At 40.3% G+C, this 23,090-nt stretch overlaps 3 protein-coding genes across 5 annotated transcripts; 2 read left to right on the forward strand and 1 right to left on the reverse strand.

The window, feature by feature from the left end:
- Positions 1-3,292: 3,292 nt before the first annotated feature.
- On the reverse strand, positions 3,293-13,310 carry abch1 (ATP-binding cassette, sub-family H, member 1). 3 transcript variants are annotated; one of them, XM_088385088.1, is made up of 20 exons: positions 13,181-13,310; positions 11,232-11,383; positions 10,289-10,448; positions 10,068-10,222; positions 9,484-9,591; positions 8,974-9,067; positions 7,990-8,064; positions 7,738-7,918; positions 7,490-7,586; positions 7,255-7,423; positions 7,035-7,135; positions 6,178-6,248; positions 6,048-6,097; positions 5,798-5,854; positions 5,650-5,720; positions 5,490-5,578; positions 5,297-5,400; positions 5,057-5,216; positions 4,890-4,994; positions 3,293-4,808 (listed from the first exon to the last, which is right to left on the reverse strand). In XM_088385088.1, exons 1-20 carry the CDS (start codon positions 13,268-13,270, stop codon positions 4,702-4,704), a joined length of 2,196 nt encoding a protein of 731 aa, XP_088241214.1. In that variant the 5' UTR covers positions 13,271-13,310; the 3' UTR covers positions 3,293-4,701. The 3 variants fall into 3 exon arrangements, with proteins under 3 accessions (XP_088241214.1, XP_088241216.1, XP_088241215.1); XM_088385090.1 differs by lacking the exon at positions 13,181-13,310 and adding an exon at positions 12,962-13,061 and having other exon boundaries at positions 3,294-4,808; XM_088385089.1 differs by lacking the exon at positions 13,181-13,310 and adding an exon at positions 12,417-12,911 and having other exon boundaries at positions 3,294-4,808.
- Positions 13,311-13,880: 570 nt separating this feature from the next.
- lgalslb (lectin, galactoside-binding-like b) lies at positions 13,881-19,864 on the forward strand. Its single transcript, XM_088385091.1, has 6 exons — positions 13,881-14,135; positions 14,385-14,468; positions 14,880-14,968; positions 15,753-15,942; positions 17,300-17,476; positions 18,904-19,864. Exons 1-5 carry the CDS (start codon positions 14,091-14,093, stop codon positions 17,441-17,443), a joined length of 552 nt encoding a protein of 183 aa, XP_088241217.1. The 5' UTR covers positions 13,881-14,090; the 3' UTR covers positions 17,444-17,476; positions 18,904-19,864.
- Positions 19,865-20,914: 1,050 nt separating this feature from the next.
- ciao2b (cytosolic iron-sulfur assembly component 2B) lies at positions 20,915-22,792 on the forward strand. Its single transcript, XM_088385773.1, has 5 exons — positions 20,915-21,169; positions 21,338-21,417; positions 21,555-21,680; positions 21,781-21,826; positions 21,891-22,792. The coding sequence occupies exons 1-5, from the start codon at positions 21,043-21,045 to the stop codon at positions 21,989-21,991; spliced, it is 480 nt and encodes a 159-aa protein (XP_088241899.1). The 5' UTR covers positions 20,915-21,042; the 3' UTR covers positions 21,992-22,792.
- Positions 22,793-23,090: the final 298 nt, after the last annotated feature.

Below are 23,090 nucleotides of genomic sequence, written 5' to 3' on the forward strand. Positions count from 1 at the left end.
ATGTGTGTGTCTGTGTGTGTGTGTGTTAGAAACACAGAGTGCTGGTGCATAGTCAACTATTAAATAACAGCACTGTCCCGTGTTTGAGGGGCCGAGGCGAGCACTGTTGTCGTGCTACCATGGCGACGGTAACCATGCTGGCCAATGTTTACACAATGTTTAGCATATCACACAAAGCAGCAGCAGCAGCAGTAATTGTGTGCGCTGGCTTTTTACACGTTGATCTCAACACAATGTTAGATGAAGTCTTTAGAATTCACTCCACATGGGTTGAGGAGTGAAAAAAAAACGGGAGCGTAACTTATCCCGGGACGTAAATAGTCCCAAAATGACGCTTCTCAGTCTGCTTCAAGGTCTATTTCTTATTTTAAGATTTAATCCCTGAAGGTGGAATGAGGACTCGTCCAACCGCCTGGCATAATCTGCATTTCAGATATTTATAGTCTTTTCTAGAAGGAGGACGCAGGAGAGGTACGCCTGCACAATATCTAAAGTAAGAGGCAAAGCATGGTAGCTTTTTTTTATAGTTGAGTTTATACACAAGATAATGCCATGTGTCTCACAGTTACAACACATTTAAAGGCCAAATACCGCAATTTAAGTCAAAAGGACATTTTGAAACATAAATGCTACTCACTAGCCTATCTATGGCATTTCATAATATGTTTTAGCATTAAGCTAGTAGCGGTTATATTGCAATTTTGTTGTCAATCCACAACATGATTTAAGGAATTAAGTACAATTGTGTAAAATGAAATAAAATAAAATAAAGTAGAATAAGATTTACAATTGGATCACTGGTTAATACTTCATTTGAAATTAAAAACTTTGAAAATTGCTTTTAATGCTAGCTTGCGTGTACAATGGTGTTATCTAATAGTGTGTGTGTGTGTGTGTGTACCTATTACATAAGTGTACGTTTCCATTTCTGTTTTCTTTAACCAAAATAAATAAATAAAGTCAAGCATGGGAAAATGTATTCTGTGTAATTAGCGACATGCTGCAAAGATGATGAGGGGAAATGTGAAGCAGATGTCGTTGCTATTAAACTGGCAAAAAGTCAGCAACACTTTTGTGTGCATGCGTGTGTGTTTGTGTGTTGGAATTTTCCTGTCATTGACAGCAACATCTGGAAGCGTTTCATCAATTAGTGCTGGGCTACCATGTTTGACTCATCCTGTCGCCTTTTAAATGGCAAAACATACAACAAATACAACCTAAACACAAGCGCTCGGTTAGTCTTCGTGTGTGTGTGCATGACTTCATCACATCTGCTTTAATTAAGTGTAATGTCATCAATGAGCGACCACCGCACGCTTGCTAACGACTATTTGGAATGATGTTATTTCGCCATCAGTGATGATCAGTACGATAAATTAAAAATAACACACACACACTGAGCTCCAACTAGTCAGTCAGGTGACATTCCAGAGGCGGTTGGCTGATTATCATCAATGCGGTTGTCATGGCGACAAGGTACACAAGTGATGCAAGGGCATGATGTCACCCGGCCCGTCTGTCAACGATGGCGGAAGAGGAGGCCTGAAGCTGTTTCTGGTCGCCACGGGAACTGTCGGCGGGAGCTTTGAGGGGCTTTAAATGTGGCACAAGGCGAGATTCTTCATCGTCATCATTTTATAACCTGGAAGCACATGAAGGGAGCCCAAGTGTGGCCTTCTCGGCATTTACAAGTTGAATATTTGTTCCCTGAAGCTGTATTAATTTGTCCTCAGCTGTCTTCTCTTCATTTTATGTTTCACTTGTCTGAACTAGTTCCAGGACGTTTATGTGGAAGTCAACTTTTTTCGTCCAATCAGATTTCAGCCTCTATGTGTTACTATGTCAATCTAATCAGACCGTTTTTCGTCATGTAATTAAATAAATCTTGGTAATTGCTTTGGCTAATATGTCGCTGCCATAGATAGATGAACAAAGATACATTCTTAGAAGTAAATAAATAACCATTTTCTCACTAATTAAGTCTAATTGGATCATTTACTTAAGAGCAGTTGGGAATCGCAAAGTCGACATTGCACTCAATAAGTCAGTCTCAGTGTCACGCTACAAGAACACGCTTATGTAACGTGCACGTGTGTGTGTCTGTGTACATGATGCGTGGCATTGCCGGTGAGGCGTAGGTCTGGGGCAAGGCCAGGATGAGGTAGGGGGATACGCTCCACGAGGCGAATGATACCTGACATGGCTGGCATGTTGTGTAACGTAAAACATAACATTGTAGCTACAAGCTCTCCTCTCACAACACGTGACATTTTTAGAGGTCATTTGAAACCCCTCAGCAATAAAAGCTCCCCTTTAAGTGGTGCAATTTGGCTCAAAAGTCAAATATTATTTTTAGAGTAATATTTTCAAATCAGTTTTTTTTTAAATCTAGAATGAATTAAGATTTTTTATTTTTCCCCTATTCTTTTTAGAATAAAGTTGCTGAACTTTATGTTCCTAAGTTAGTGCAAATGTGTGTCAGAAGTTGAAGTAAAAAGTGTCTGGCGCACTCTGTGAACTCCAAAGTGCGGACGCGCCTGCTGGTGTACAGACAGCCGTGCGTCTCCCATGACAACCGGCAAAAATAGAGGCCACGAGAACGACCGCTCCGTTGCCACAGCAATGGAGTATGTTGTCGTGGCGATGCGGTCCACGCGGGAAATTGATTTATGGGGTGTACGGACGACCGCTTTGGACTTGGGGCACCTTCATTAAAGCCCTAAAATAATCCAGTTTCAAAGTTACAAGGTTTCAAAATCAAAACGCACATGATCATTGCAATAACAATTAACAGAAACAGACTGAAGCAGGAAAAAAAACTAGTAATTATAAATACATTGAGACGAGGCACACCTGAACATGACGTGAGAGTCTGGAAGGAGCTGATTGGGTTGTTTTTTTCATGACATTTTGAACGAGCACGTTTTGGGAAAAGTCTCAGGACACCATTTGAAGGTGGGTAAAAATTAATTGCATTTGCAAATCATCCGCGTAAAATGAGTCAGGATATTTGATGAGGTTGTAAAAATGCTAATGAAGCGGCTGGGTAATAAGGCTTTTTTTTAATTTAAGTATTAACCTTCAACACACTGTAAGAAGCCTTTTTTCAACCAAAACAACAAAATAATTAAGTGGAAACTGCAGCAAGAGAAGGTTTAATGTGTGGGTCAGTCTTTTTTTTTTTTTTTTTTTAGTATGAAGTTATCTAATTAATCAAAAGTAAAGTATTTTTTTTCAACAATAACGCAACCTCCTTTTTTTTGAAATCCTCCAGAATAAATGGATTCCTCCGTTTTTCAAATTCTATTAGGACAAAAACAGTCCACTGTTGTAGAAACATAGTGATGGCCTGCCCTCTACTGGTTGTATCTCGAATTACATTACATAGAGTCTAAAATATGCCCCAAAACATTAAAAAAAACATATTTAGGATTTTATCTTTTATGATTTTATTGACCGCTGAGTAAAAGATCCATCATACAAACGATACCAAGTGTGACATGATGTCACGTGAAGTGGTCAGCTGACCAACGAGTGGCGTCCACTCTGTCCAGCAAAGTGGAATTACAGCATAAAAAAAATAACACAGTCACAAAAATAATACACAATACAACGTCACATTTTTTCCCATCATAAAGTTCACTTAAAGAAAATACTGCATGAACAGCAAATATTTATCCATTATGGAGTGTTTAGTTTGCCTCTGTACTCTATTATGACAATACACGTAAAATATTGTTTAACAGATAGGTTAAAATATGTATATAAGATAAAAATAGTTTATCTTGACCATAAAATAAAAGTTCAGTCTTTTTATTTTGGTTCTTTATATCTTGACCAGTTATTTGACAAAGCTAAATGCGTATCGTATATAACAGTGTTTATTTTAAACTTTTATTTTATTGTCCGTAATTTATTTGATGAGATAAATGAATAAGATAAAAATGAGTAAGAAAACGCCTTTTTATTATTTTTAACAAAAGTGGCTAAATTAATAGAAATTATACAGTAAAAATATTTTGAGAAAAATATTTCAACCACTTTTTCATATAATGACATTAATTAAAATGATTCATTATTATAGTCCTAATTATTTCATAAAATATACAGTGTAACACTGTCAAAAAAATGGTCCTTTCACATTTTTTTGCACAATTGGTCTAGCAGCCTCATTGTTATATTTAGGCAACATTATGTGTCATTATGTTGTCTAGAGATTTAGATAGTAGCTTTAGATAGTAGATAACAGTTTTATAAATAGTTTTAGATAGTTTTCAAGACTTGAGGATAGTACATCGTTTAGTTTTAGATAATAGATCATAACAAGTCAAACTAGTTGGGGTAGGTATATTTTGTTTTACGAAAAAATGTCCGTACTGTTTTACGAAAAATGTCTGTACTGTTTCAATCAATGACAGCGAAGTCAATTTGTGATTTTCTCTTTTCGTAAATTATTAATGGACTTTTCCTGGTGATTTTGTTTTGTAATTGAAAAATTATTAACCGATTGTTTAATTACATCAATGACTTAAAGAAGATGATCGGGGGGGGGGGGGGAATAATTGATCGCAACAACATTCCAGAACTTTGGATAAATACTTTGGCCAGCCCTGATGTAAAAACCTTCACATACACAATACAATGTCCTTTTCTATGGGCAGCACATGCAGGCATTCTTCGTGCGTATGTATGTGTGTGTGTTTACTTCCTGAATTTCAAAATAAGAGTTGCCACAACGATGAAGAACGTGTTCCAGCCCAGAGTGACAACGAAGCCTCTCCAAACCATCATGTGAGTCAGATCCCAACCTAAAGGACGCAGAAAGACACAAAATGTTTATCTAAGCATTTTAAAACGATTCAGTATTTATTATTTATATATGTGTGTACCTCTGTACATGATGCATCGTAATGCTTGTGAGGCGTAGGTTTGGGGAAGGGCCAAGCTGAGGTAGCGGAGAGGGTAGGGGATACATTCCACAGGCCAGATGATCCCTGATATGACATCATATCGTATCACGTCAAATTCAATATCGAATATGAAATGACTGCCTTACCGCTCATGATGAGGTTAGGGTAGAAGAGTCCGAGCGCGGCCTGATTGGCGTTCTGCTCGTCATCGATGGCGGCGGAGATGACCAGGCCGAAGGAGATGCCGGTGATGCCCTGCAGTATGATCAGCAACACGATGAGAACCAGGGAGCCTTCGTTTGGCATCTGCACACAAACACAAGAAGCAAACTCACGCACTGATGAATATAAAATATGTGTTTATGAGCCGCGGCGTTATCTGGCACCTTGAAGACGAGCAGGACAAAGAGCAACATGAGGATGATCTGGACGCTAATGACGAGTAGCTGAGAGAAAAGGTGAGCCAGCATTGTCTCCATTGAGCTCACACCTGAACACAAATGATAAATCCAATTTTTCATAACATGCATCATAAGCATATTTAAGTATTGAAATGTAATCGATGATATAAGTTGTCACCTGCAACCCAGCATCGGTCTAGAAGACCCTCCTTCCTCTCCAGGACAAAGGAGAGGGCGGTCAGGCCCAAGGCCAAGTAGAAGGCGATGCTGGACGACAACAACAAATTCAATTTTGTGCTCTCCATTTTGTGTGTCCCTCCTTTAGGTTTGTAACTGACCTGAGAACAGCGCCCGGCATGACGAAAGTAGTAAAGTCTGTGTTCTGTTTGCCGTAAATAGCTTCTTCAAACTACACAATGGAGAAAATTTGTGTTAGAAAATATGGTATAGAAGTACTACTACACTATGCCATATTGTTTTGTTCACCTTTATGGGCAAGGCATACTTGTAGGACATGTCACCTAACTTGCTCTTTACAAAAGCCTGCACAAGAAACAACAAAAAATTAAATAAGCAGAAGAGTAGCACCATCTACTGGACAAAATAATAATTGAAAATGGAAACCTAATAGTAGATTGTATAAGTTGGATCAAAAAGTGTCTTTTTACACGAGAGTATCTATTTGTTTTCATTGATTGAGAACATTTGATAACTTCTTTTGAACACGTATCCTCACCTGGAAGGCGTCGTACAACTTCTGCTGCAGCATCAAGGCGATTTGTTTGTCTGGAAAAACAAAATGACTTGTTTTAAACATTGAAGGTAGCGTCATAACAGTTGAAGCAAATAAGGAGCCATCTACTTACTAGTCTGGTCCAGCCAGACATGCACTGACCCTTCATCTATCACCGCCTTGGACACATTCTTCAGTAACATCCTGGAAGAGCAACAATGTAGATGTATATGGAGGATATAAAAAGTCCACACACCCTTAAATGCAAGGTAGTATAAAAGGTGAAACCAAAACCCATTTTTATCTTTTTTCATTTTTGTGCCAGAGAGGAAGTAAAAATATGGTTGCATAAGTCTACACACCCTCAAAAAAATTCATTATTTTTTTTGCTTTGTAGTTTTTTAGCTGACTTCTCTTTCAATTTTATACCTAACAAAGGTGATTAATAATTAAAAGTCCCAAGAAAAGGGAACAGCTTCTTGTTGAATTGCAAATAATTGTAGTTTCCTCATTGTCTTCTCACTTAACATTAGCTTCTTTATTATGTGTGCCAAGCTCTCAATCAAATCCAGGAACTATTTGGCCCTATCTGTAGCTATGCTCGAAAATAACCTTTGAGCTACTTCACCTATTGGTTCACGCTAAACGAAGCATGCCAAATACTTTGCCAACGTAACGAATCCGCCCTGCAGCTAGAAATCGTGACACTTCAGGTATTTTTCAACATCGGCGTTGTCTGCTGCGGCTTTTTCATGACGCACAAGATCCAGAGTATGGCAGGTAAACAGCATGACATGGCAAAATGCTGAGTCAAGGTATTTCCTAAAAGCCGTGGTTTGTTTTTTGTTGTTACCGTGGCTAACGCATGTACTCAAAAGCCTCGTGATACAGTACAAGACCGGCAACGATGGCAAATGGCAACAATCATTTTGCATTAATATGTTACAGATTTGAATCAGTGTGTATATAAACTCCAGATGGCCTGTGTACCTATTTAATAGGGAGCTGCTGAAGTCCTTGCCAAAGCCGATGACCCCCCAGTACTTTCCTTCATGGATCCCTTTAAAAGCCTCCGCATAAGATAAGTTGACCTGTCCAATCACAAAATAGCACATAAGACACCATATGTACAATTCTATTGTGCCATGTGGCAGTTATGGCAAATTGCGTCCAAAAAGTATGTTAAAAAAAATTGGGTAGGAAATTCTACCTGCTTCATACTATCATTATCCAAAAACGAAAGCAGCGAGTGGCTGAAAGCAAGTGGAGAGGTCTCGTTGTTGACCACGGCAACTTGGATGCCCTTCGCGTCTCCACCGACGCACAAGCAGATGAGCGACATCTGGATGACGGGAAGCAGGAACTGGAAACACAAGGAGCTGCAAAAGACGACATCGTCAGAAATGACGACGGACGTTCAGATTTTTTTATCGTGGTCGACGTACCCTGGCATCCTCCTCATTCGGAGCAGGGTTTTAATAGTGAGGGCGACAATGTTCCTCCACTTGGGAATCACGTGTCGGACTCGCACCTTCCAGTCCACTGTGGAATCACCAATAAGTAGTCACATAAGAATTATATAAAGAATTAATTTTCACTCTAACCAAATCACTTAACTTTAACTTTATGCTAACACACAATGGAAAACGCCATAGGCAGGCTGACAAAACTAGCATCGATCCCCCCCCCCAACCTGAATGGCTGACGATTTCCCCGGTGCTTTTGGGCACGTTGGCAAGGATGGGTCTACTCTCGTCCCGCCCACTTTCAAATGATTGGCTGTTCCCCAACACGTCGTCTTGGGTACCGGAGACTCGCTTAATGCACATCTGGTCTGAAGTCTCGCATAGCTGCAGGAAGGCATGCTCCAGGGTCTAAAGTAGGGAACACACAATGGACTAGGTTTCAACAGGACTATAAACCAAAAGTCACATTTGCAACTCACAGTAGAGCTTTGCATCTTCATGACAGCTTCTGGAGTTCCCTCAGCTAACAAGCAGCCGTTCCTCATCAGGCCCACCTGGACAACAAATATTACAGTGCCAAAAGTAAGCTAGCTTCATGCTAACAAACAATGCAAAATGTCATAGACGGGCTGGTGAAACTAGCATTGTATAAAAACTTTAATATTTGAATACCAAAGGTGAAGCAACAAAGACAGACAGTATAACAATACATATATTTTCTGTATACTCGGAAAAAAACATCTATAATTACTGGGGCTTATTGACTCACTTTATTTTGCAATTCTTATGCGTCCAAATTAGCACACCACATTTGTAAGTGTCAGTTTTGCTCGTAGCCAAAGTCAATCAGGTGCAGAGCACATGTATGACTATGCAAGAATTTTGCGACCTACTTCCTTTTAGTAAACACTTTACTGACACTCATACATGTGTTAAATCAGAAAATGAATCCCAGCCACCTGACTGGTTTGACCAGAGAACTCATGCTTCTTTGTTTGCAAAGAACCATCTCGGGCTTTTTTTTTTTTTTCGTGTGTGTCTGCAGAGACACATTAATTATAAAACGTAAATGCATGCTAGAGTGTGCTGTGCTATTTTATCATTCTGCAAATTATTTCTCTTCAGTAAAACAATGTAGACCACCAACGAGCTCAAACAATCGTTAAGTAGGTTCCTATGTTATTTCCGATTTAATCTTTCTGAACCGCCTGAACCGAAAACAGAGACGATTACAAAGGACGACTCTGCTATGGAATTCATACAAGAATTTGAAATTAGGATTTCATATAGAAAGGAGATTAACAATGAATTCATGGAATACTTCATGTGAAACAAAGTATTTACCGGTCCACAAAGGGGATTATTCCCAATGTCTGCATGCTAAGCTAATTAGCATTACAACACAAATGGACAGTCAAGTAAATCTTTTTTTTTAAAGGTAAACGGGACCCCGATTTCCTCACCACATTGGCTTGTCTGGCTTCCTCGATGTAGTGCGTGGTGATGATGACCGACACTTTACCCGTCTTCACGATGTCCACCAGATGTTGCCAAATCCTGGAAACATCAAGTTACAATTTGAAAGTGGATAGACAGACATCCTCACAAGACAGATCGAAAGATGCAGAGGCAGTTGGATAGACGGATAAACATTTTTATTCGCTGCTCCATTTCACAGCGGTGCCTCAATTAGCTGCTCGCTATCTTGTAAAATGACACGTTGTACTCCGGTGATGAATAATCACTGATGAATATTTCAAGTCGAAGCCAACTAGTGCGCTACATTTAGCTAGGGGCACATGTCAGGTTTCATGTTTCCTTTTCTTTTGGTCACAGAAGCGACAAGGAACTAATCCACAGAGCTTCATTTCTCCTGCGGGCGTCTACTTACATGAGTGCTTGCGTATAAGAATTGCAAACAGATGAGTGGCACTTAGAATGTAGAGAAGAGGTTGCAGACAATTTAAACATACTTGGCCCTGAGCACTGGGTCCACTCCCACCGTGGGTTCATCAAGAATAAGCAGCTCAGGATTCTGGAGCAGCGCCGCCGCCAAAGATACCCTTCGCTTCTGGCCGCCACTGCAACAACACAGAAAATGTTATTTATTTATTTTTATTCACATGTGTTTTTTATAGAAGAAGTCTTAGAACCCCTTAAAATAATAAAAGATCATTATAAGCAACCTAACTTACTTAACATGACTGCAACTGTAACATTACATGGGACATGAATATTACATGAGGTGCTAATGAAGCTGCCTCTTTGGAAAACAATGTTCTTATGTAAGCTACCCAAAGCAATCGGAGGCCGTTAAGAGCATTACGTCAATATGTATATGTTCATCCGCACCTTATACTTCACTTCCTGTTTAGTGTAGTGTTACCTCGACTTTTTTTTTTTCAGTTTTGACAAGCGAGTAAAAAAAATTCTATTTTTATAGGGTATAATATTGTAGAGGCTATTTTTCCTTATTACAAAAGATGTGTTTTATGCTGGGCTGGAACGGATTAATGGTATTTCCATTCATTTCAATGAGGAAAGATACTTTATTTACCTGAGATTGCGAACCAGCCGGTCCTTCTGCGGCAGATCCAAGAACTCAATGAGAAAGTCAACGCGGGCCTGGGTTTCCTTCAGAGTCAGCCCGTGGATTCGTCCGTAGAAGGTGAGCGTGTTGCTGATGGTGAACTCGTTGTACAAAGCCAGCTCCTGGGTGAAGCAGCATGTGACTCACAATGCATTTGTGGTAAGGAAGCAGGTGTGGAAATGGCTTACTTGGGGCATGTAGCCCACCATCCTGCCCGGCACGCCGTGGCCGGGGAACGCAGGCGGCTTCCCCAACACGCTGATGTAACCCCGAGAGAGGCTCAGAGTTCCCACGATGCATTTTAGCATGGTGGTCTTGCCGCAACCGCTGGGGCCCAGGAGGCTGTATCTGCCAGGAGAGAATAAAATCAAACATTCCCAAAATGTCCATGACATCTGAAGTTGTTTTTTTTTCAGAATAAAATCAGATTGCTTTGAGAGCGTGGGTGATTTTGTAAGAAAAACATGATGGCAACCAAGATAAAATAACATCCGTCGTACGCCTGGTGAAGTTTGAGCATGATGGCTATGATGAGTTATGATTGTTAAAAAATAAAATCGTTTTTCCCCCCAAAGAATAAAGACATTAATCGTGTCATTTGCAAGCTGAGCCGTGATTGGTTGTTACCTTGAGCATGTGATGTCATTTTTTAGTCGCCAGCAAGTGGCCAAATGCATTTTGAAGGTTTTAATTGGACACGAAGTTATCAAATGAAGTAAAATGTCGCAATCTGTATACATTTCAGGAAATGTTTTGAACAGAGAGCTTCCACCCACATGTTTTTGCGGTTAAGCCAATTGCAGCTGTCACTGGAGGAATGCAGCAAGGCGTTTGTTGAATGAACGATGCCGCAACCCACGTCAATGCCTTCTAATGTCGTCCGACTTGGGCGAAAACAAAAGTGTGCCTAAGGACGCTTAATAACTAGGATGGCGGAATGTTCCTGACGAGTTCTACAGCGTGTCAAAATGAACAAAATGATTAAATAGTTATTATTGCTCCTGTAATATTGCAACTCGTTTTTTCCTTCATACAAATTTCAGTCTTATTAATAAGTCTTAATAATGCTCTCATTGTGTTGTATTGACTTTACTATATTTTATTTTTATCATATCATTCTCAAGTACTTACATTTGTCCCTGTGGCACGGTGAGGTTGAGGTTGTTGAGTACTTGTAGTTTTCCATACGAGCGGCAAACGTCCCGGCATTGAATGGCCGGGTCTCCCAGCGTGGGCGGCGGCGGCGACGGCGCCTCCGGGTCGTCCTTCATGTTGTTTTGTTTCTGCAAAGAGTAGCCATGATTGTCATCATACACAATTTCAGCAGATCCCTTTATTGCGCGAGAAGCTACAAGAAGCTTTGATGACAACCGTAAGACGAGATACGGAGCAAAAAAAAAAATCTGCATACATTATGGCGTGCCAGAATGGGATATAAAGTTGTGTTTTAATATTCGATTAATCCGTCAGTTATTTTGTCGATTAATCGGAAAAAAAAATTCAAATTGAAAATTCAGCAACTGGTTTGGTCTGTAACATGTAATAAAATGGTCGTTCAAGACATTTGACAGCAGAGACAGGCCACATTCCATTAAGTCAGCTCAGCTCAGAAGGGTGGAGGGAAGGTCTTCACCTTCAACCCACATCCTGCTCTCTTTGATACCACCCAACTTGGTTTCACTTCAATTTAACATTCTTAAAACCATTTCAAAGACAAGCGATAATCGGTCACATTCCTACAGGTCAGCCAGTAACGAGCTAGCTTGCGAGCTAACTGACCCAATGAGCTACTTTTGGTCAAGAATGTTGGGCTTGAACAATGACATTACTTGAAACATGAAAAGCTGGAGAGGTAAACCCCCCAGATTTGTTTGCTTTATTATTATAATCTGATTTAAGACTTACACAAAACGTATTTGGTGCAAATGTACTGATATACAGATTTAGTCCATGTGTGTTTAAAAAAATGCATAGGAAGTATTTTTCAATATTTTTCAAAATTCTTCAACCCTGCAAAACCGCAAACACAAAAAGCATTTTTTTTTTCCTGTTTCACCGCAATATTATTTGGCAACACTGAAAAATTACACTTAAATGCAAAAAAGGTTCTTTCTTCTACATTAATCCAACATTTTACCAGAAGGCAGATTACAGAGCGGGAGGCTGGTGCTGTTGCATAATATTAATCTGCTGCTTTTCACTTCTGCCACTCCGACCTACATCTTCTGACACGTCAAAATCTCATCCAGGGCAGCAGAAATCCATCCCGCAGAGGCAGCAAAGGACAAATTCGAGATAAGAGGAGGCAAAACTTACTCGAAGATGCAGAAGAAACGATAAAACCTGCAGGGGATGAAGATGGAGCGATGAAGTGCGTCACACTGACAACAACTACTAGAGCCCGCGCCTTATTAGGGCATGCTTGCAAAGTGGAAGAACAGGTTCAGTCGAAAAACACACACATGCGCACACACACGCTTGTAAAGTGCTGAACAGGTTACACTAACTAACTCCATTCAACCATAATATAGAGCACATGTGCTTAGTCAGGTGCCAAGTGGGATGGAGCCTTGGCCAGATGAGTTTTTGTAAGAAAAGTGGGATACACCCTAGACAGGTCGCCACTTGTAGAAAAAAAAATATTTAAAATCACATTCACATCTATGGAGGTTTGGAATTGACAATGAAAGTACAAGCAGGTATTGGAAAAGTTAACTACACGCTTGACTAGTCGCTAGTCACATACAGGATTCGAACCATCAACCTCAGAACTGCAAAAGCCAACATGCTAACTAGGCCACAATGCTACCTAGACTACACCATTTCCGCATAATAATCTGCTTTTGAAAAATGATTCTTACCAGGATAAAATGCAAGAATTAGCTCCATGCATGCATTCGTGCAACTGTGCTGAAAAGCGTTTCTTTCACTTTCCATTCCGGAATAATTCCCTCCACGCTGCTGCAACCAAGTGGAGAAAAATGATCCTGACAGCCGCGTTCACGCACACAAATTACAACAGTGTCTATGTCTACCGATGCATCATTCTTCCCCGGCCCCGGATAAAAAATGCACTTTACCCGGTCGCCCATCTCGGTGCAGTCCACCTCCGTGCAGGCCGCCATCATCGCATCCTCCCGGCGGGCAGCAGCCTCCTCCGCCGCGTTCATGGCTGCTGCAGATAGGTGGCGGGTACCGCGGAGCCTCCTGCTGGGGGAACAAGGGAAGGGGAGGGCGAACGTGCAACTCGCAGGGGCTGCGCACTTTCAATTAAACAAATAAAAAGTGAAGGTATAGCAAACGTCGGTCGACAATTTCCAGGATCAACAAATTAATATATATTAGAATAAATGCAACAATTATTCTAATATATATTAATATTATATTAATAATATTAGGTGTATTAATAAAAGCAACAAAGAATCAAAGGAAAATAAAAAAAAGAATATGTGAAAAATTAATTGTAATGGCATCAGATGTCCACTTGGGGGCAGCAGAGCATTTGCATATAAAAAAGGCGCGCCCAACAAAGGGGCAGGGCTGTCACTCAATTAAAATAGGGGAAAATAAATATGATTGAAAACATGACTTTAAAGAAACATGTGGTTTCAATTGGCTCGTCAATAAAACACTGCAAGGATAGACATTGGGGTGGGTTTAAAAATACACACGCACACGCCCATGTTGTGTAATTGGTTGAAGTGTGTGATTAGCTCTCTCCAACAGACGGGGATTAAACTGGGGGAAGTGTGTAATTATGAATAAAGCATACGTCAGCAGATCAACGGGGATACCCTCCGGCGACCACTGCGACTAGGCCGCCCATATACGCAGTCAGAAAGGAGGGTGACAACCACGCACGACGCCCTGCAGAAGGAGTGCCACGACGCCGACACACAGCGCTCCCAAGCCGGCCGGCAGGGCAACTCTTCACTCCCCCTCCTCCTCCTCCTCCTCTTTTCCCTCCTCCTCCGGGACAGACAGCATCCTATGCGGCTCAAGATGGCGGTGCAGGCAGCAGAAAACGACGCGATTGTGAGTATTCTTGCAGCCTGACACGGCGGATTTGATTTTTAAAATGGTTTCGCTTTGTCTGCGTGCGTATTTCGATTGTTGCACCGCAGTCTTGTGCACGCAGCGAGGCGAGGCGTTTGTGGGTGCAGGGGGGGCTCACCTGACCCTCCGGTGCTCGGTGGATTGACCGACTCGGTCGGAGCTCCCTTGTGATCAAGGACCTTTAATTTGTTTGTTGCGATTGTTTAAAAAAAGGATTTATTTTTGCAGATGGTGGAGGACGAGCAGCTGAACGACTCGCTGGGGAGCGTCGGCCTCATCTCACCTGACAAGGAGGATCTAGCGCGGCTTCTGGTAGGAATGAATGGGGGGGGATTGGAAATCCATTCATCCATTTTCATACCGTCAGGCCGAATTGTGGTCCAGGGTGAGAGGGAGACTATCCCAGCTCCTTTTGGATGACAAGCGGGGTACACATTGCATTATTAATTTGTCTAACATGCATGTTAAAAGCATTCATGTTCGCATCTATGGACAATTTAGAGTGCAGTTTTGTGGAGAAGAAAATATTTCTGGCGCAAGAAGCGGTGTCCACCCTGGACTTGTTAGTCAGCCACCCACTGGGCATGTACACAAAAATATATTTGAATTCACATTCAGGGGCGGAGTTATGAGGTGGCCACCCCCACAACCTTGGGGACAATTTCGATTTTTCAGCCATTTTCACATGGATGCAGTATTTTTATTATTATTATTTTATTATAGACAGTTCCCTTCAGTGGACGCATACGAGGTGGCATGAGGCCCGGGAAGAAGATCATCGTGATGGGCATTGTGGACCTGGAACCAGAGAGGTAATTTTTTTTAATGAGCAAAACATAAAAGAAATTTCCTAAATGTAACAATTTCTCCGTGTATTTTTAAACTGGATAAATTGGTCTGGTGGGTCTGTAAAAGGCCCACAAACCTTATGTTACCCACTTATAATTTAAACAGACGAATCCTTTTGTTCAAGAAGTCGAGCCACTCCCCTCGAACCCCTCCGCCCACCCCAATGCAATAAATAATTACTGCTGTGGGCACCACATGAAGATGAATGACGCCTTCTTTAAGTATGTGAGGACAGTCAGGGCGTTCCCTCTCCAGAACGAGTGAGAGGAGAAAAAAAAAAAAAAAAAAAAAGAGTAGCGACTTGTCTGGGTGTGACTTGACCCTACATGGAAAGTTCAACGTGGAACTAACCCTCCCCGCCCACCTCGTGGTGACTTCATCGCTCACTGCAGCTGGCCACATCCATGACAAAGTTCATGTTACTACTGGACTAATGTATTGGGACACACTTCAATCAATAAATTCATCAATAAATAGTTGGAGTAGTTAGCTCTTTTATTTGATCAAATAAAATGCAAAGTGCATGATTTAAGCTAGTTTGGTCACTCTGAAGTGTCCCAATACTTTTGTCTACATCGCTGACTTGCCTCGAGCTTGTTAGTGTCAGTTTTCTGCATGTGTGCACACGAAGCTGCGGGATACTGGATGCCCAAACGAGCAGCGCGGATTATGATTCATTGGAGCCATCATCCCAGATTAGCCTTCAGATTCAAACATCTGGCAACTTCTGCCTTCCCTCCCCTTCAGCTTTGATGTGAGCTTGACCTGCGGCCGGGACAAGGACAAGGATAAGGAGGCGGCGTACGATGTGGCCCTCAAACTCACCGCTCGCTTCTCGGATCGCCAGTTTCTGCGCAGCGCCTGCGTAGCCGGCAAGTGGACAGAGGAGGAGGCCTCCACTGCCTACTTTCCTTTCATCCCAGATCAGCCTTTCAGGGTAAAAAACTTTCATTCATCTCAAATTGACTCTGCCAAGCATTTAATTTAATTTAATTAATTTATTTTATTCTATTTTATTCTATTTATGGTGCTGATACAAATTTTGATATTGGTGCCATAAATAAGTGAAGGGGGGTCACAAAATGGCTGCTCCCAGCCAAAATGGCAGACTTGACTTTTCCGTGCGTACTGTTTGTTGGTCAATGTACTTTTCCAACTTTGTGAATTTTGAGCGATGAGTTTCAGACTCTTAAAATACATACATTGTTCACGCGCTTGCCAAAATTGCTACTTTTTCTGGCTTGTTGAGGCTCCCAAAAGGTGACTCATGCGTTTCCACCGAAGCTCACATGTTGACAATGAGCACTTGAGCATTGTTTCCCTTCCATAAACCGAAACCACGTCTTGAAGACGGTGATAAAACATGTTGCGGTTTTGTCCAACACAGTAATTGCAGTCGAGGCGGACCAACTAGACTTCCATGGCGCTTTGGACCTTCTTTGCTATGTCCACATGTGTCCCGTTGTCTTGCCAACAGTTTCTGTCCTGCAGTTCTGTAGCTGCAAAAGAAATAGCTTTAGCAATCACTATGGACTGGCTAACAAAGCTAGCATCCATGTTGCTATTACGCAACAGTGGAATTCTCACAAGCATGTATTCTTTATCCTCTGTGAAAAAATGACAAATATTACTGCATCTTATTATTTTTTTTACATTTCTAAAATTTTTGAATGGTTAATTGATCACTCAATTGCAAAATGACACCATATGGCGTCATTTGTTGCGCAATAAAAGATGAAATCAGGTCAGCTGGAGATAACACGTGTGATGAATTTACATCATATGACCTCAGGTCCGCACATTTCTGCTCTAGTAATTCTTAAATGCACATGTGCCACTCCGCTAAGAATATACACTCTCTTATCTAATGAGGTTCGAAACAAAAGCTGTATCCAAAACCAGGCCAAAATATTCAAATGACCTCTCTGGTTGACCCTAATAATCTGTCACTGCTTATGTAAGAGTATCTAGTTGATATAAATCAGAGCGAGAAACTGCGGGCGGCTGCAGATTAATTCGGACATCAATGCAAGACATGCGTTCGGACATGTGACACGCTTTGTTTACTGGCTTCTACTAGAACTTAAACGTTTTAGCTTTTGTGATGAATGATTTAGGAGATGAGAGGATTTATGATCATTTTTATCCACATTTGTCTTTTATTATGTCTGAAAAATGTGGTTCAAGTTGGTGGCAACGTCTCAACACATTTTCCAGACTTCCTGTTGGCGATGGCTTGTATTCCGACACTGTTATGGTTACCAAAGTTGACACAAGTGTGTCTTCGCTTCCAGGTGGAGATCCACTGCGAGCACCAGAGGTTCCGGATATTTGTGGACGGACACCAGCTTTTTGACTTTTACCACAAAGTAAAATCTTTGGCCTCCATCGACACGGTGCGGATAGATGGAGACCTTCAGATCACCAAACTGGGCTAAGCGCACACACACGCGCACACAAAGCTCAGCAGGGTGAGTGTGTGTGCATTAAGGACTTGAGCACGTACACACACACACACACACACACAAATGCAACGCCATTCACATGTAAAAAGGGGCTTCTGCTCCTTATCCTTCTTTAAATTTGTTTTTCCCCTTTCAGCAAGTTCTCGTTTATTAGTTTCTCAGGTGTTAGTTTTGTCAAGTTGCTAAACTTGCTATTTTCGTTCTCCTTTAACAATCTATGGAAGGTTCTTTTTTTAAATGTAGCACTTGAAGCATCCCCCCCCCGGAGGGATAGATGGTAATTTAAATGATACATTTTTCTTTAAATTTGTATTTTTTTCTCCCAATTTCAATTTATTTTATAATTGAAATGCTGTTTTTTAATTGAATTTAAAAAACATTGTTAAAATATTAAGTTACAAATTTAAAAGCCCTGAGTCTTGCCTTTTTATTTATTTTTTTCCGGACTGAGTAAGACAAGACTTGTTTGAAGGCTTGTTTAAGTTAAAAAAAAAAGTTAATATCAAAGAATTAAAAATGCCCATATTTTTAAATTAATTTTAAAACAATAATACATTGTAAATTAGATTAAAACATAAAAAATTAAACATCTCTTCTTGCATTTCCATTAGAATTACTTACATACAAAGACACAAGCATATCAAATTGGAGCCTTTTTGTTTGCTCTTTCTTCACTTCCACAAGGGCATCATGTTTTACAGTAAGAGTAAAGTTTGGATTTTATTGCACTAAAAGTCGCTTTGCAAAGATGTGTCGAGTATTCCAGCCACGTCTTCTTTTCCTTCGTCTGTCTGGGGTTTTTTCCGCCCCTTGGTTGTCACGGCAACACATGACCTAAATAGTCTAAATTGATGAAGATTCCTCGTAGGAGGAGGAAGATAAACAGGAAATAGAATTCTGCCTGGTGGGCATTTTGGATAAAAATTTGCATTTTTGCCCCTATTTTAGTCACATTTTGCATTGCGAAATGGCAAACAGGATTAAGATATACAATTTATCATATCCTGGAGTGTTGTTGTACATTATTTGCGGTGCAAATTAGTGATCTGGCGGTAATATGAGGTGATGGTTTATTTTTGGTTCCAGCTTGAAGTAGATTGGGGTCATGTTTTGAATGTATGGTAGCTAAGAGAAGTCATGTTGTCATTATATGGAATTGGATTTATTCAATTTTAAACAGGCCTGTGTGACTTGCATGCTTTCCATTGGACAGTTTAGGTTCAGTTTGAGTGACAGAAAATGTGCCAAAGTAACTTTTCTCCCCCAAAAAATCTCAGCGAATATACATCACATACTAGCATTTAAAAAAGGGAGACCTACGAGAATGTAAAAACAACTTTCAACCCCAAATTAGAGTTTTCTTCTTCCCCCGCTACGTCTTCCTGCGATCGCACGGCCCGGTCCTAGCTTTTTTTTTTTTTTTCTTTTTTTAGGCAAACAGGAAACTCGCGTCCACCCTGTTGCATCATTACTGCAGCAGCAGAACAAAACGTGCTCTGTGTGTGTGGACTGCAGGCTTACAAGTACACTGCTGTTGTAATGACACGTTTTGCTTTCAACCATCTTAACAAGCACATTCACTTGTGTAGGGAAACAAAAAAGCTGTATAAATAATCGTAACGTGTTTGTTTATGACTGAGGAGAAAAGAGTTGATGCGGGGAGGTTTTCTTGTGGTGTTATTTTGGTACTGCTACACTTTAAACAACTTTGTGTGTAAAGTAGGACCTGATTGAATTGATGCTGAATGATGAAATTGAGTGTTCCTATCCCATAGAGGAGAAACGTGTTTACACAATTGTCTTAATGGTAACTTTCCTAACTTGCAGAGTAACTTGTTCATTTGGTTTGCAATGTCATCTTTATACGATTTTGTACTCGGAACGTGATCCTAAAGATGCAAGCTGGTACGTTGTTTTTTTTTTTTTGGTATAGTTATTCACTAAAGCATTAATTTGAACCTATTCAGGTTTACATCAACAGTGGTTCATTGAGATACAAGTTAGTTTGAATTAATCCGTTCCAATTTCTCACACTTCGATATTTAATAAGCTGAATAGATCCCTAAAATATTGTACTTTGTGGAAATAGTGATGACATAATTAAATCGAGTGGAGTTTTTTTTTTTTAATTTGCTTTTATTCAATGGATATTATGCTGTTCTTCTGGTGTCTGCACCATGGCCACCTGGGGGCAGTATAATACATACATCTGTACGGTACAGCTATTTAAAACGCTCCAAATTGCCTAAAGTTATAAAACTGGCTCGCTTCTTATAAACTAATGGATCGGATCGCTTGTATCTCAAAGCACCACTTTATTCCTTTAATAGAGAGATATGAATGTTTTCCTCCTGATTGTGATTTGATCATAAATAAATGGCAAGTGTTTTTTAAGCATATATTTCACACTTCTTGGTCTGTAAAGTAGATGTCACGTTTTGCCACGGAATTGTTTCATAGCTGTGCGTATGTACATATTTATAAGATAATCCTTTGTTTTGAAATTGAGTTGAGGAAAAAGCAGACCATAGTCTTTGGTATACAGTACATGACAAATTGAGGCATTTAGATGTGTCATTTCAAAAGTTATGTCTTCCTTGAAAGAGTCACAAGTTCCATGACGTGTCCTCGGGGGATTGTGTTGTTTTTATTTTTTGCAGCATAATAAGTACTATGTGATGAACTCTCAACTTAGTGTTTAAATAACAATGAAACTCTTTTGGTATATGTAAAGAAAAGCTAAATCCATTTTTTTTTTGTGGGTTGTGTGTTTTTTAAACCACAAAATCAAGTGAAGTATCAATTTTCACTGCAGTATGTTCTGCGGTGTGGTATCGCCCTAAAATAGCCTAAAACTACTCCGCTTCTGTTTTTAGACCAGTCCAGGCTTCTGCGATTTTTCCTTTACTTTCCTTCTGCTGCTTTTGAAAGAAGAGAAAAGGAAAAGAAAACAAAGAATGATCCTCATTTGAAAACCAATAAACCTCTAATATTGGTAAATGTAGTGTTTGAGTTTATATTTATTTGAAAACATACATTTATGAATATGATTGACGTTTTTTTTTTTTTAATTAAAAATGTGTTTAAATGTGTCTCCAGTCTGATATACCACTCACAAACAATCGTATAAATAAAATAAAAAAATCATAGGGATGTGAACAATAAATTTGTAACGTTTTACTTTTTAAACTTTGTCGCTTCCTGTCGTGCCCGGAAGTGTGTCGTGTTGTTTTGGTCAAGCACAACGTATGCAAATCATGAGCCACTTCACCAACGACACCGACGTTGTATCGACCAAAAAACACCTAATTGTATGCATTTTAATGTTGTGTTGCTTTTCTGGTCGAATTTTATTGAATACGTTGAGTGTGTTTAATCTTAATTTTCGCGTTGGCGCTTTATACTTTTTGGACTCTGTCACTTGCCATAGTTATGAAAGTGCCGCGTATTGCGCATGCGCAATTGTTCCAGGAAGTGCGTATGTTATTGTAGCATGCTGTAGCTAACAAATCTGCGAGTTACAAAATCGGGTTAAACTTTTGAGTTTCGTTGGCTAAAGGTACCGTTACAGAATGTCTGGCGGCACCCAGTTGGAAAACGCCAACCCGGTCATATTCGAGCGGTCCGGCGAGAGACTGCAGACGGCTCACGACGAGGATGAAGATGTGCACGACCCTATCGATGATAGAGAAATTTTTGATATCCTTTTTTTTTTTTTTTTTGCTCAGTCACCCGCAAATTATGGTGTTGATGATTTTAGTCCTACGTTTACAAAATATGGCAATTGACTGTAGAATCGCAAACCGTCCCGTCTCATTTGGTCGTAGGATAGGTTGAGGATGATTGATTATCTTTAACTGATGCAACATATGATCAGATCCATCAATGATCCCGAGCATCCGCTCTCTCTGGAGGAGCTCAACGTGGTGGAGCAAGTCAGAGTCAAAGTATGTTCTCTGTATTGTTTGTTTGTTCCTTTTTGGCGTCATTTCATTCACGAAGTAAATATGACCTAAATAAATTTGGAACAAAAATAAGGACAATGGTAATAATCCATAACTTGCTTTCTGAATGCTGTAATCAGGTGGACGACAACGAGAGCAACGTGCACGTGGAGTTCACGCCCACCATCCCCCACTGTAGCATGGCTACGCTTATCGGCCTATCAATCAAAGTCAAGCTCCTGCGCTCACTGCCCGACAGATTCAAGGTGCGCTGTAGCATCTTATTTTCTGTATCACAAAAACCTGGCATATCAACAGGGGTGTGTAGACTTTTTATACTCACCGTGTGTTTGTGTCATACTCCAGATCGACGTCCGCATCACACCTGGGACACATGCTTCAGAGGATGCAGGTAGGACACGTTTATGCTGTCCCGCTCAAATTTGCAAATTTCTTATTTGTTTTCGTGGCCTTAGTGAACAAGCAGCTGGCCGACAAAGAACGAGTGGCGGCGGCGCTGGAGAACTCGTCGCTGCTGGAGGTGATCAACCAGTGTTTGTACACCAAGAGCATCTGAGGAGCTGCAAGTGTTCTCTCACTTCCACCGACACCACTGGAGCCTTAGCTGAGGTTGTTAAATATGCAGCAGAGGCAAAGCAAATGTCTTAAAAGGTCATCGGCATTTCATTAGGTGCTCTTGACAATGATGGCTAATTCAAAGGAGATATTTTACAAATATAAATTTTTTAATGTCCATGCATGTCATGTTCATATATGACCACCAAGTGGCGCTACTCTAACATTACTGAAACTGTTTTCTTTCCATCAGCTTAAAAAAAAAAGATTTCCTCTGGGATGCATCCGTCATGTGATGTAACTTCTTCACTGTAACACACAAAATGTTTTAAAAGAGAAGAGGGATTATGTAACCCAAATCTTCTCTAATTCTTAAAGCAGAGGTTCTTAAATTTTAGTTTTTTTTAAGTACAAAAAACTACTTAACCAAGCACCACCATAATGACCAAAAAAAGGCCCATGTGTTCATTAAAATATTATTCATAAAAAAGAGCAAGCAACATTTACAAGAAGGGGAGTTCACATTCTAGGAAGTGTGTGGCCTCAAAATAATTCCACCTACACAGTGTGCGGTTGTATAACTAGTTCTACATCTCTAAAATGCATCTTTCGCGGATGCCACAGGTTACGAAACAACTTTGTGTTTGTATTTATATTCCCAATTGTTATGCATTTTACGCTCTTCTTCCGGAATATCTTGAAACACAGCATTCTGGGGTTTATCATCAGGAAGTCTGCTCGAATGTCTGTCAGCCAATTACGGAATAATGTGATGTTGTGTTTCAATAAATGTTTAACTTTGCTTTAAGTTTAATTTTTTTGTGGACGCACATAAAATATTAGCCGGTCATGTCAAAACTGTCCACCAGATGGCACTATTCTCACATCGAAGCATGCAGCAATGGTAGTTTTCCCAGGTTGCACAAATAAAGTGCACCTTTGAACCAAATAAAACAAATCACAATGATACTAAACACAAAGACTTAATTGGAAAAACAAAACATCACTGGACCTGTCAATTATTGCACTGCATTGCTTTATCGGTGTGTCCTAAATAGATAAACGGTCTCTTATCAAACAGTAAATCCCTTACACGGACA

The sequence above is a fragment of the Syngnathus floridae genome, chromosome 9, assembly GCF_059516105.1.
Source record: "Syngnathus floridae isolate MCC-2025c chromosome 9, RoL_Sflo_1.0, whole genome shotgun sequence".
Classification (NCBI taxonomy): domain Eukaryota; kingdom Metazoa; phylum Chordata; class Actinopteri; order Syngnathiformes; family Syngnathidae; genus Syngnathus; species Syngnathus floridae.

What these genes read in the sequence shown, in the direction of transcription:
- abch1 (XM_088385088.1), bottom strand. Translation starts at nt 13,270, where the DNA reads ATGAACGCGGCGGAGGAGGCTGCTGCCCGCCGGGAGGATGCGATGATG. An exon ending in TGGTGGGCTACATGCCCCAA is followed by an intron (nt 10,223 to 10,288) that starts GTAAGCCATTTC and finishes TGCTTCACCCAG; the next exon opens with GAGCTGGCTTTGTACAACGA. An exon ending in ACGATGCATCATGTACAGAG is followed by an intron (nt 4,809 to 4,889) that starts GTACACACATAT and finishes TGCGTCCTTTAG; the next exon opens with GTTGGGATCTGACTCACATG.
- lgalslb (XM_088385091.1), top strand. Translation starts at nt 14,091, where the DNA reads ATGCGGCTCAAGATGGCGGTGCAGGCAGCAGAAAACGACGCGATT. An exon ending in CAGCAGAAAACGACGCGATT is followed by an intron (nt 14,136 to 14,384) that starts GTGAGTATTCTT and finishes TTATTTTTGCAG; the next exon opens with ATGGTGGAGGACGAGCAGCT. An exon ending in AGGATCTAGCGCGGCTTCTG is followed by an intron (nt 14,469 to 14,879) that starts GTAGGAATGAAT and finishes ATTTTATTATAG; the next exon opens with ACAGTTCCCTTCAGTGGACG.
- ciao2b (XM_088385773.1), top strand. Translation starts at nt 21,043, where the DNA reads ATGTCTGGCGGCACCCAGTTGGAAAACGCCAACCCGGTCATATTCGAG. An exon ending in CACTGCCCGACAGATTCAAG is followed by an intron (nt 21,681 to 21,780) that starts GTGCGCTGTAGC and finishes GTCATACTCCAG; the next exon opens with ATCGACGTCCGCATCACACC. An exon ending in ACATGCTTCAGAGGATGCAG is followed by an intron (nt 21,827 to 21,890) that starts GTAGGACACGTT and finishes TCGTGGCCTTAG; the next exon opens with TGAACAAGCAGCTGGCCGAC.